Raw genomic sequence first — 13,723 nt, 5'->3', positions numbered from 1 at the left:
CCATCAAAGAAGCTTGAAAGCAGAGTCCTGTATAGGATGAGTAAAATAAAATTCCCATGTTTCTTTTCATGCATATTACAAAAAGGGCCAAGGGGTATTTTCATTATTTGACAATTTATTTTCAAAGTGGAAAGGATAGCTAATGTCATCTCTGGAAAAGCCTGTTAGTTCAGAAACAATTAGTGAAAGCCAAATAAATGCCTGAGATAATTAGCTTATTTTTACTGTATAATTTTGATAATAACTTACAGATTTCTCCTGGTGTCTTATCCAATTTTCTGTTTACTTAGGCTTCAGGCTCGAATTGCTCACAGAATCCAGGAACTGGAGAACTTGCCTGGTTCTCTGCCCCCTGATCTGCGAACCAAAGCTACAGTGGAGTTGAAGGCACTTAGGTTACTGAATTTCCAGCGCCAGGTAATGCCTTTTGCTTCAGGAGAATTCTCATAGAGGTCACAACCAAATGTGTTCATGTAGCAAAGAGTAAATTGGCAAGAGATTTTGCAGCAGCACTAAGCCTAAGCAGGAAATTTTGCATGAGAGCAAACTTGACTGATAAGTAAGTCACAGAAATTTTTAACTTAGATTTGATTTTATTTTGTTTTGTTAATAAAAATATGCAATTGTTCTTTTTGCTTCCTACTTTCTTTTCCAGTCTAAAGTGTAACCATAGAACTGTCTTTCCTAATGAACATGGCATTGGCACAAAGATAAAACAAGAGCTGGCCAGTCTACAAGCTCATTTTCAACACAAATCCTAATAGACACCTCTTTCTGGACCTACTTCATATTTGTCATGGGTCCCCTTCTTTTAGGAAGAGTTGTATGTTGGTGTTGTGTGGTATTTCTCTGTACTCTGTTTTCAGGATTTCCATTGTGGCGCACAGACTTTGAAAATTAAGCATAACAAGATCATAGCTAAGATATAAGTTGGATGTTGACTGCATGTATCAGCAAGTGAGTTTCAGAAAAGGAATCACACTGCCAGACTGTCATGGGCCTCTTGCCATTGGCTTTTCCAGCTAGTTTGGAAGAACAAAGATCTGATTTGGCAGGTCAAGCAAGAATACTTCCTGACAGAAGCCTTGGCAGTAATTGTACCATGATGTCCAAGTCTTCCTTCCCTCTACCCTTGGCACTCCATTGTAAGGAAGTTTTGTCAGTGGTCAGATGAAAAGCAGCAGGCTCTCCCTGCTGTACTGCTGGGACTGTGGCAATACTGTTCCAAGCTCTTAACATTTACCTCTCCCTGCTCTCTCCTGTGCAGCTAGCAGTGAAATGAGTTCTCAGCTATGTTCGGGTCCAGATTTAGGAAGTATGTATGTTGTTCATTCGTGTTTTACTTCAATGGTGTAACATCTTGGCTAGCCCTTTTCGTTGCAGCAGAACAGTCATTTGCAGCATCTTGTAAAAAGAAGAAATGATGATTAAGAGCGATTAACACTTTTGGCCATCCTATTGAGGCTTAAGATTTGTATAGGGAGACAGACATAGCTGCTGCAACTGTATAGGTGCTAGATATTTTCAGAACTGTAATAGAAAAGGAAGAGGAGGCTGGGACGTCTTCTGGACCATTACTGTTTTACTCTGCTATACCAGTGTTTAAAGGTCTTCCTCTATGTATTAAAAAATATTCATTTTTTTAAAGTGTTTCTTTTTTCCCCACTGGTAGCTAAGACAAGAAGTAGTAGCCTGCATGCGTCGTGACACAACACTGGAGACAGCACTGAACTCCAAAGCCTACAAAAGAAGCAAGCGCCAGACATTGAGGGAGGCCCGTATGACGGAAAAGCTTGAGAAACAGCAGAAGATAGAACAGGAGAGGAAACGTAGGCAAAAGCATCAGGTATTTTAACTTATTAGCTCTTTGCCCCGTGATAGAAATGCACCTTGCTTTGCTGTGCGGATCTTCTCTGTAACATATTTTATTTACCTTTGGAGTTTCTAAGATTAAAAAAAACTCCAAATCATGTGATAAGCAATTGGAAAACACTAAGATTAGAACTTCTGTATTCCTGATTTCAAATCCTGTGCTTTGTCCAAGTGTCTGCACTAACTTATTTCTCTTTCTAGGAATACCTGAATAGCATATTGCAGCATGCTAAAGATTTTAAAGAGTACCACCGGTCAGTTGCTGGGAAAATTCAGAAACTTTCTAAAGCTGTAGCGACTTGGCATGCCAACACTGAGCGTGAGCAGAAAAAAGAAACTGAGAGAATTGAGAAAGAAAGAATGAGGAGACTAATGGTAAGGAGTAAAAGAAGGAAAATAGCTATTTTAGCTAAAATTACATACTGTATCCTTTTGATATTTCATATACAGTCTAAGCCACACCCATGTATTGCTTTTACAGAATAAAGCCTCTGTAATGCAAAAAGTGTAACTGCTGCAGTTTGATTATGTGTATTTCTGATGATGGTAGTGGTAGTGAATGTGACCCTGTTCATTTTAACCTATAGCTACTTCTTTTTTTAAGATTTTTCATAAGAATAATTGTTTTTTCTGCCAGCATGAAATCTTAGCACAGTCACTTCTGTATAACATCACTTAATCTCATTAACTTCATATACTAACACTGTTATATAATTACAGGGGTATCGGTCCATTATATAAATACTGGACTGTGTTTTATTTATAGGTTTACAATTTTGAAGATTCCATATCTTTGACTTGTTCATGGCATTAGTCTACAACTTTTACATAAAGCTGATTTCACATGCAAAAATACATAACCAATAGCAGTAATGTATGTATGTTGAGAGTTAATAACGGTCAGTTCTACCCATAAATGCTCCAGGACCATACTCCCTCCTTCTTGCCATTTCATAATTTTCCTTTGCTTGCACCTGCATAATATCAGTTTGTATTGTTTTTAGGACAGAGTAGAATGGGTTTGTGTATAACCATGCCTTTTCAGAGCTCTGTGGAACCAATCAGTGGGCTGCCTACATTTCAGGATTTCAAATAATTCTGGAATTTAAATAAAAGATTAATGTGTGTGTACAAGTATGTTAGTAGCTGGGGTTGGAAAAATTTCTTCAAGAAATTGATTAGCTCTTTTTTAACACTTTATTAACACTTTACCAACATAGAATTGAATGGGAATTGACATGCTTATTTTGAAACATGCTGGTAAAAAATAGTAAGTATCTAATATGGGTGCAGATGTACCACAAAACTCTAGTCCCTATCCAGAATCTATTCCCACCATGATTAAGGACTGAACAGTTTAGTTTTAAAAATCACAAAATGAAATGTAGAAATAGTTATGGATAAAATGATAAGAACTTAAAAATAAAAGCATGTATAAAAAGTAAATGAAGGACTTGCATAAGAGAGTAACAAATGTTTAGATCCTAGAGCATTTATTAAAATTACATAGTAATCAGCGTTATAGAGCTTTTTTATAATTAAAGGTAATTGCCAGCACACTGTCTAACCAAGCTCATAAAAATGTTAATTATTAGAGAAAAAAGAGCTGATTAAACAAAGGTAATCTTGATATTAAAGAAATATATTTGTACACTGTGAGGTTGTGCTTGTGTCAGTCTAATATGTAGTACGGTAAATAATCAAGATGTCCACTGCTAAAAAATAAGAAGTAGATTTGAATGTGCAGAAATGGCACAGGATAATGCTTCCAGAATATCTGTGCTTTCTCCTAAGACTCCTTCACCAAGGCTGTGGTTAAACTTTTCCATAAATACAGCACTTGACACGCATTTTCAGTTTGGGGCTTTGCACTCAGGAGTGTTTGCCCCTGCTGCTCAATTAAATCTTTCTGCAAAAGCAAACTGAGTGTTATGTTAATGGAGTTCTTTTGCCTGTTTAGTTTTAGTTCAGTTGTGATAAACTTTGAATTTGCAGATATGTATTGGGGGTTTTTACAAACATGTCCTCTCAGTTGCTTGGTGCGTTCTAGGAAAATATACTGTCTGAAACATAAATTTTGTGAATGTTGAATTCATTCCGCAGATTGTCGTTCATTGACTACGATTAGAAATGATGATGGTGTCACAGCTCATTAATATGAGTATATATCACATGCAGGAATGGGCATTGGTATGATTTAAAAATATACTGTTAGGACAAGCTTGAATGTATAAAGGAAGTACCCTGGCTAATTACAATGACTGTGTATTCAGTAATGATAATAATACTAATATTGCTACTAATAATAAATTCTGAGAACTTAGGTTTTGAGTGTTGTAGTTCTGACAGCTTGAACTTTACAATTGAATTTTAAAAGCAATTTTACAAGCTCAGTTTGAACATTACAGCTGTTTTTGCCAACTTTCTGCAGTTCTGGTGTCTCTCCAGAAGGGCAGGAGATTTTTTGTATCTCCCAGAGTGCTGTCTTTTAAAGTAATTATCTCTAAAATATTTCTTACTTATATTTGGGTTTTAGAAGGCATTGTATACTACCTTTATTTGTTGTTCTAGCCAAAATTGACAAAGGCATCTCTGCTGCTTTCCTTGTATTTTTCTGACATGCTGAAATGCTGCATTGTATCTTCACAGCACATGAAAATTATATCTCCTGGTATGTCTTACCCCTAACAACACACTTACGCAGTGCCATAAGGGTGCAGAAGTTGCCAGAATGACTCAGAGACAGGCTTATCTGGTGAATCCTGTCTCTGATAGTGACCTGTATCAAAGATGGAATAACACCAGAGTAGAAAGGTGATAGATAACCTGCCAAAAAGAAAATTTTCTTGTAACATCTGAAAGAAAAGATTTGTATTCATACCAGAAAAAGGACTAAATGCAAGTTAGCATCCAGCTCCCATGTTCCTCCTCTGGGTATGGGCTACCTGCACTTCATGTTTTTGAAAAATTTGCTCTGTAGGAGACTGACCAAGCATCTCTGTTCTGGGGCATTGTAATCTGTTCGATGTGGCATTAAGTGATTTCCCCCCCTGCCCCTTACCTGTTGTAAGTGCTGTAGATTTTCCAGTCATTAGTCCATGAGAGTAGGAGATATTTAGAATCATAGAGTCCCTGAATGCCAGAGTCACTCAGGCTGATGGGGAGCTTTCTACTACAACCACCTTCCCAAAGCAGTATCAACATACAGTTTAAAGCAAATTACTCAAATCTTTTTCCAGTCGTGTCTTGAGAACCTCTAAGGTCAGAAATGGCACAACTTGTCTGTGTCTTCAGGTCCTTCAGGTCCTTCTGAAGTGCAGCCCAGCCCTCGAGCATATTGACTGGTATCCCCCAGTTTCTTGTCATCTGCAGACTTGACTAGAGTGCCCTCCGTCCCTTCCTCTGGGTCACTGATAGAGATGTTAAACGCAACATGCCTCAGGATAGACCGCTGTGGTATCCCTCTTCTTACTGTTTCCAGATAGAGTATGATGCTCCACCACCCTGTGGAGAAGGGGGTACTGGTGAATGAAAAACTGGACATGAGCCAGCAATGTGCACTTACAGCCCTGAAAGCCAACTGTACCCTGGGCTGCATTAAAAGAAGCATGACCAGCAGGTTGAGGGAGGCGATTCTCTCCATCTACTCGGCTCTCGTGGGACCCCACCTGGAGTACTGCGTCCAGCTCTGGGGACCCCAGCATAAGAAGGACATGAACCTCTTGGAGCGAGTCCAGAGGAGGGCCATGTAGATGATCCGAGGGCTGGAGCACCTCTTCTATGAGGACAGGCTGAGAGCTGGGTTTATTCAGCCTGGGGAAGGGAAGGCTCCAGGAAGACCTTCTAACAGCCTTCCAGTACTTAAAGGGGTCCTACAGGAAAGATGAGGAGAGACTCTTTATCAGGGAGTGTAGTGACAGGACAAGGAGTAATGGTTTTAAAGTCAAAGAGAGTAGATTTAGATTAGATATTAGGAAGAAATTCTGTACTATGAGGGTGGTGAGACCCTGGAACAGGTTGCCCAGAGAAGTTGTGGATGCCCTTTCCCTGGAAGTGTTCAAAACCAGATTGGATGAGGCTATGAGCAACCTGGTCTAGTGGAAGGTATCCCTGGGGTTGGAACTAGATGATCTTTAAGGTCCCTTCCAACCAAACCGTTCTGTGATTCTATGATTCTATGACCTGTTAACACAAATGTATGACCCACTGGACCTGATCATCCAACAAGTCCTTTACCCATCTAGTTGTCTCCCTACGCAGATCATAATGACCTAGCTAAGATAACATGATTATTGACGTAGGAGTTAGTTGGTGTTCCTTTGGAAGCATTTCTGTCATGGCTGATGTCTATTTTGTATTGCTAGGCTGAAGATGAAGAAGGCTACCGTAAGCTGATCGACCAAAAGAAGGATAGACGCCTGGCCTACCTGTTGCAGCAGACAGATGAGTATGTGGCTAACTTGACTAACCTGGTATGGGAGCATAAACAGGCACAAGCAGCCAAAGAGAAGAAGAAGAGAAGGAGAAGAAAGAAGGCAAGTAATTGCAACTGGTATTTTTAGTCCATCTTTTCTTCAAATCCAATTTTAATGCTGATAAATGTAGTGATACCCAATTGTCATACACATACCAGAGTATCTCAAATCATCTACACTGCCAAATGCTTAACACTGAGGGAACTCATCCCTCTCCACTGAAATATGTAAGAAATTTGCTATCATTGATTCCAAAGAAGATGAGAAGGAGACAGGATTAGAAAACTGGACTGTTAACATTGATTTGCTGATAAACTTTCTACAGGCAAAATTGGGCCAGACATGGAAATCAGGATCACAGTACGCGAAAAGGATCCGATGGATCCAAAATACATTGTATGAATAAGATGGGAAAAGTCTGGTTTGTGTAGCTGTTTCATACAGGGTAACTTTTTTAGACCTCCACATTCTAGACTTGGCTCAGTCCATTTTGTAGCACTGTTGGAAATGACTAGAGAAAGAACCTGGGTAGGTTTATTATAGTAAATCAGTATTCTGCAAGTAATACTGTTCATTGTGTGTTCTTAACATTTAATTGAAGCTTTTCAAAATTAAGTTTTTTTGCATGAAGTGTTTTACTCTGTGAGAGAGAATTGTTGTAGGAACCGAACAGTGCTGTTTTCAAAAAAATAATTGTGTGTGTGAAATAATTATTAGGTATTGATTTGTCATTTTTGTGACCTCTGAGTAGCTTTCATCTCTTGCAGGATGAAAAAGAGGATTTTTATAATCCATTTCCATGCTTGGTTTGCTACTAATTACTGATACAAATATAAACATAATATTTACATGGTTTACAAGCAGCACTCTAAATATGCTAATAAATACTAGTCTATAAAAAACTCCAATTTGGGAGATTAATGGCCTAAAAAATGCTCCATGATTTCTCCTGTCCTCTCCAAAACCCTTGTGCCTTTTGTTGAGAGTGTATTCTTAACATAGGAACAATCCCCCGCCTACAAAGTTCAGATGTAACTTACATGAGGTTCTTAACATGTGTTAGCAGTGAGAACAGACCTGATTTAATGTACGGAATTCACAGTAGAAGTAATCCTTAATGAGATAGTGTGCAGTAAACGCACTGCTCTAACAAAAAATACTGATTCCTTTAACAATCCACATCTGTGATATGTTTCTATTTCTATGTTATTTTAGCTGAAGTATGTATGAGGAACAGAGTATCTTCTGGCCATGTCACTAAAGACATAATTTTCTGTCACTGAAGTAAAAAGTGCTTATTAATATCCCAGCCTAAAACCTAAAGGCAGATTAGCAGAAAAAATCTCAGCTCTGTCGTGATCATCTGCAGTTTTTTGTTTGTAATTAAGTTCTTTCCACCAAGCTTTTGCTCAACTGTGAGGGATACAGGAGTGCACACAAATACTACCCTGTCATTTTTAACTCTATGAATTCATTGTTGCATGGCTGCATCACTTATTGAAGTTATTGGGCACTGTGTCTTTTTCCGAATCATACGCTTTTGTACTGGCTTTGACTAAAACAGGACGTATTCTCCTTTCAGTAGATTTTCTTTCGGTTAAGTTTCTTCTAAGTAACTGCACTTGCTGAAGTTGACTACATGTTTTTCAGACAGTTTCTGCTTTTAGAATTGATAATGCTTGATGTTTATGCTCGATACTGGTTTTGTGTATTTTTATTAGTATTATTAGTATTAATATTATTATGCTCTTTTTCATTGTTACTGTTCTGTTAATGTTGTTTTGATTTCTAACCTGTAAGTCTCTCTCCCTTCTTTCCTTTCCCATCTGTCATCCACTCTAGTTGCCAGCCAGCCTTAAATGGTGACAGCTATGTTAAAGAAATAAGAATAAACTTTTTTAAAATGTAGAATTGTTCCGTGTCTGCTGCTGCTGCATGTTCATTTGACGTTCATGCCTTAGAAAATGGACTTTAATGGCAAAGACAAAGGCTCAAGGCTTAATCTGAAGCAGATATTTACTGAGGATCATCTCAATATTCAGAGATGCAGCTATTCCTGAAGTATACTTCTTTTAAAAAAAAAAGAAATAACTGGATTATCTAAATTTATCACACACATTAATGATACTTGGAAGTTGTTTATCTGTAAAACATAATTGAAGAGATCTGCTCTTGGTGTTAGTCTGTTCTGTTTACCTTGGTAACCAAAATGAAACTGTGGCGTAGTGCTACAAACCCAACACTGTGACAGAAGCAGAAGCTATATTCTAGTCTTTCTTTCTCATTGTCAGAATTGTTTACAAAAGTTCCAATTCAGAGGCAAACTATGTCTTACGTTTTCTCATACCATCCTGACATTTTTGTGTAGGTAGATGAGGACAGGCTTTGATTAAGATACTGCTCAGTACTTGGAGTGAAGAAAAAAAGAAGAAAAAAAATGTAACTTATTCCAGTTAAGCACTCCAGGCTTCTTTTTGTTTGTAATTTGAGTGATTGTGGTCTAGACTTAATTGAGATGTAGTGCAAAGAACTCCCAAAATACCCCCTCTAGTTAGTTGTCAGACCAAAAAAAAAAATTGTGTACATACTCAAAATAGAAGTGCCTGCACAAATATACAGTCTGTGTTGCCTGGTGACACCTCTGAAACTGAGATTAAAGAACTTCAAAGGCAATTAATAGTAAATCACATGAAAATTAATTACTGTTTTATTTGTATTAGCACAGTCTGTAAGCAACTGAGCTCTATGTCTGGACCAGAAATTCAGTAGACCAGCCACTTCTTAGATGCAGATTTATTATGGTGACTAGAGGTGTTGTAGGTACCCTATCCATACTTGTAAATGGTTGTGTGTGTGGTAGTAGCTGTGTACCTATCTCTACCTATATCCACCCACACCTTAAATTACATGCATCCCAGGCTATTCAGAAATAGAGTGAAACATGTTCATGGTCCAAAACACTTATATCATATGAAGTATTCTCTCTATGCTTGTAATCTGACCATGATATTTTTCACTTTTTCATGTGTGATAGAAAGCTGAAGAAAACGCAGAAGGAATGGCATCTGGTCTTGGTCCTGATGGAGAGGTATGAATTTTACATGGTGTTTTTTTGTTGTGTGTTTGTTGGTTTTTAAACTTTCCTGTGATTGTTCTGTGTGCCATTGCTATAGCTTAAAAAAAAAAAATCACGGCCACCAATATTCTAAGAAGAGCTATTGTTTATCACCAGGAATAAAAATTATCCAGATTAACATTTATGTTAGCCTGTTTCTCTTCAGAAAGTTGAAGAGTGAAAGAAAAATATATTGAATCTATCACTGAGTGCACTGAAGAAGCCCTCTCAGCTTTGTTATATGCTTAAAAGTAAATGCTTTTATTGCAGTCTGTGTGTAGACATAATTTACTTTCTAAAATGAGGTTCTAGACACAGTATATTCTAGTTTCATATTTTTATAAAATACATTGTTGACATTGCATGTAATTATCTTTCAGACACAGGACAGACTATAGTATTATGATGGCTTAAGACACGTGAAAGTTCGTTCTTCCTCAAAGCAAATGGAAATTAGTAATTTTTTTGTAAATGTCTTTGAATAATATTTTTCATTCAGTAGCAGGGCATATACTCTCTCATTAGGAACTGCTCTGTTAATGCCATTTTTCTGTTCCATTTAGAGTTGTATTTATTGTTTTACTTTTGGTCTTTTTTATACTTGTAAGTTATATTTTTGCTGATGTAGTTAAAAAGTTATAGCAAAATCATTTAATATAGTTACGGTTGCACAAGGAAAATGCACATAACATTCCTGTAACTTCAGTATTTATGGAAATGGGGTAAGTTTTATACTTTTGTCTGTCACTATATTTATGACTCTTCAGAATTAGTTTTTCTTGTTCATATATATATCTATCAGGAAAAGATTCTTCAGTAGAAGGAGTAGTAGAAGACAAAAAGTTTTTAAAAGAGAAAACTGCGATTAAGCAGGGCAAAGAAATAACTGAAAAAGTAATTATGCTATTCTGTTTTTCTTAGAGCACCAGAATAAATAAAAGCTTTTGTTATTGCAGGTGCTTTTTCAGTTTAGTTGAAGAGTTCAGGACAGTGAATCTTTAAAATAGGCCTTCTTTACTTAAAAAGTTAGCTAACTTGTTAAGTCCTTGTTTCTCCAAGTAAGAGAAACAGTCATCAGGTCAATGTATGGGTTTTTGTTACAGGTGTCCACTGGTATAAATAACAGGATTAAATGCCTATAAGCATCCATACCTTGTGTCTTTTTTCACAGAAGCCAGCAATGTATTCTTTTCCATGCTGCTCTTGTTAATTTATTTGGAATACTATGATATCTGTAGATGTCATATAGATGATGTTACACACAGAAATATTGTGACTCAGGGTTTGCTTGATAGCCATGTGAAAAGATGTGACTTCTAATAACAGGATTTTACTACTTGTTCAGATCTGGAATTTCGAAGGTGCTATTAGTTCTTTTTGTTATGTGTGACGAGTATGAAATTCAATTGCCTTACAATATAAAATTTCACTTGAATTTTTAGCCCATAGATGAGAGCAGTCAGATGAGTGACCTTCCAGTCAAAGTGACTCACACTGAAACAGGCAAAGTTCTTCTTGGACCAGAAGCACCAAAAGCAAGTCAACTGGATGCTTGGCTGGAAATGAATCCTGGGTAAGTTGTAGCATACAAGTAGGCTGCTTTTTCTACTGCATTGATATTTTTCATGGGCTTCTCTTAGTTATTCTTTTTTCTTTTTTATCTGTTCTATTCGATTCTATTCTATTCTTCTCTTAATTTTTTAAGTGTAAGCTGAGTAGGAGACGTATTGGACCTAATATCTCCTCTTGTTATCTGTAATTAATCATCTTTCTATCGTCTTTGTACAGCTATGAAGTTGCTCCCAGGTCAGACAGTGAAGATGAAAGTGGCTCTGAATATGAGGAGGAGGTATGTGTCTTTAAAAAAAATACCATGCCAATCAATACAGTAAAAAATAAGTGCTTATTCGATGTGATATTTTCTTCTTTTTCGTAAGGAAGGAAGGGAAAGTGATAGCAGGTGTGTAGGTGTTTTAAGAATAATACAAACAGGAGAAGTAACTGGCTTTGTAATTCTTTTCAGTTCAGAGCAGTTACCCTTTAGATATGCTATAAGTACCTAACTGGTAATTGGGATTAGAAAAATTAAGTATTTCACCCTGACTATTAATGGTCATGAACCAGAGAATATAAGCAGATTCTTATTTGAAAATATATGTCAGAAAAGGCTGTATTTTGGCTTTGTGCTGAATGAAATTAACATCTTTAATGTTTGTGCATTGGAGGTTTTATTGGCAATTCTGAATAACACAGTTTTTATTTATATATTAATGTTTATTGGAAAGTTAGGGATTATGTCAGGGATTTAGGTTCAGACTGTTCAGGGTAGGCTTATTTGATTCAGTATTTAATGGTGATTTAAATACTATTATTATAAAAATAATTTTTAAAAGCCACTTTAAATTAACACAGACAAAGATCCCAACTCTGCAGGGTCATAATACTAGACATTATGAATAATCAATACTGATACTTGCATAGCATTTTTCATACGAATACTTTCTAGAGGAGAGGAGAACTGAGAAGCAGAGAAGGACTGTGTTCTGTCAACAGGCTAGTAGCAGAACTATGTATAAAATTCAGATCGAAGTCCAGCAGTCTTTACAATACTAGGCCAAATGACCACTGAAACTGACTGGGTTGTGTGATGTTAACATAATGCTATGCATTTTTAAATCGTTAAGAAAGTAGAAGCCTAAAACAGCAGTTCTTGACAGTTTTTTAAGCTTTATTAAATTGTCACACATGTGGAATACGATATAAACATATACATGGTATTGGAATCCTCTCCATGAACACTCTAGACAGAGTAAGGCTTCTAAAAGTAAGATTAAAGGAGAAAACACTTTTTATTTCAAAGTAGTATGACTTCCAGCTGGTTAATGTGTATCAGAAATTATATTCTTCTTATGCTGCAGTGCAATTCTGTTGCAGAATAGGTGTAAGTTGAACTTTGTTATTCAAGTTTCTGTCATAAAGCATTGACCTATGAAAGCTACCAATATGTGAATACCAATTGAAAGTATGACTAAGGAAGATGTTATACTTCCCAGTAACCCTGTTCTTTTTCTGTATTCTGTAGGATGATGAAGAAGAATCAAGCAGGTTAGAAGCAGATGAGAAGATACTTCTGGATCCTAATAGTGAGGAAGTTTCTGAGAAAGATGCAAAGCAAATCATTGAGTGAGTGTTCTTTTTGTTGGGAAATCTTTTTGCTGGTTTTTGTTAGGAATTGTGGTTTCTTACAGTAGCATTTCCCAAGAATAGCTTGCGCTAGGTTACAGTGAGTTTTGGTCGCTTCTCTGGCCTGAACATCTACAGGAAAAGGAACATAATAATTTGATATTAAACGTGTACTGTTTGTAAAGTAACTTGAACCCTTTAGTGTACTCACCACAGCTGGGGATTTGCGCGGTTTCTTTAGACATATGTATGTGAGCTGTAGTCAAAAAACCTGTTTGTCTATGGGAATTCACCCTAGTTCTTCTGCTTTCCAGGACAGCCAAACAAGATGTGGATGATGAATACAGCATGCAATATAGTGCTAGAGGGTCTCAGTCTTACTACACTGTTGCTCACGCAATCACAGAAAGGGTGGAAAAGCAGTCTTCTCTTCTAATTAATGGCACACTAAAACATTATCAGGTGAGAAATCATTAAAACATTAAATTATTTAAAACTTGGAATTATGCTTGACATTTCCATGTAGTATTTCAAGTTGCAAACTGAAAATTCATTAAGAAATACAAGTTCTTTAGCAGGTGTAATTTGGGAATTACATGGACATTCAGACCAATAATATTTTGGTTTTGCTGTCCACTTTGACCTGGAACTTCGGTTCTGCTTATTGTTTTCATCTGTGGTGGGTTAACAATATTTTTCTTCTGCAAATATTTAAAAGTTCAGGATTTTATTTTGTAATTAAGATCCGAATATTTCAGTGCAGTGATAGATAAAATTTGGAAACAAGAAAAGGATTTTACTATGGAGGTTGATGTCTCGTATTCTTTACAGACATTTAGTGGATTTAGTAACTAGGAACTTTTGTATTCTGATGTAAGCTGGATTCATGTGTGGTTGAAAATGTCCTTGGTACATGTTTTCAAGACTTCTGCTATTATACAGCACTCTAGGAAACTCCAAGAACCTGCGTCTTTTCTGCAGTCAGAGCGTTATTTCTACATCCACATAAAATAAAGAGTAATACTTACCAAGATGTTGTAAAGATGCGTTTCTGTTTCTGCATGCAAAGGACTAGGAG

The 13,723-nt window shown here is 36.7% G+C and overlaps 1 protein-coding gene across 1 annotated transcript in view; it reads left to right on the top strand.

Moving 5' to 3' along the window:
* Window positions 1-290: 290 nt before the first annotated feature.
* The window catches only part of LOC104154508 (probable global transcription activator SNF2L2), a gene marked incomplete at both ends in the record, with an annotated part of 31,619 nt that continues 18,186 nt past the window's right edge, over window positions 291-13,723 (top strand). Inside the window, 9 exons of the mRNA XM_009698561.1 lie at window positions 291-417; window positions 1,673-1,846; window positions 2,074-2,247; window positions 6,237-6,407; window positions 9,382-9,435; window positions 10,905-11,035; window positions 11,251-11,311; window positions 12,545-12,645; window positions 12,960-13,107. Of these exons, the coding sequence (XP_009696863.1) occupies window positions 291-417; window positions 1,673-1,846; window positions 2,074-2,247; window positions 6,237-6,407; window positions 9,382-9,435; window positions 10,905-11,035; window positions 11,251-11,311; window positions 12,545-12,645; window positions 12,960-13,107 (1,141 nt within the window). The remainder of the gene's footprint in view (window positions 418-1,672; window positions 1,847-2,073; window positions 2,248-6,236; window positions 6,408-9,381; window positions 9,436-10,904; window positions 11,036-11,250; window positions 11,312-12,544; window positions 12,646-12,959; window positions 13,108-13,723) is intronic.

This window comes from Cariama cristata, unplaced genomic scaffold (assembly GCF_000690535.1).
Source record: "Cariama cristata isolate BGI_N322 unplaced genomic scaffold, ASM69053v1 scaffold8994, whole genome shotgun sequence".
In the NCBI taxonomy this organism is placed as follows: domain Eukaryota; kingdom Metazoa; phylum Chordata; class Aves; order Cariamiformes; family Cariamidae; genus Cariama; species Cariama cristata.
The sequence above is the reverse complement of the archived record's forward strand: the minus strand, read 5'-3'. Positions and strand labels throughout refer to the sequence as shown.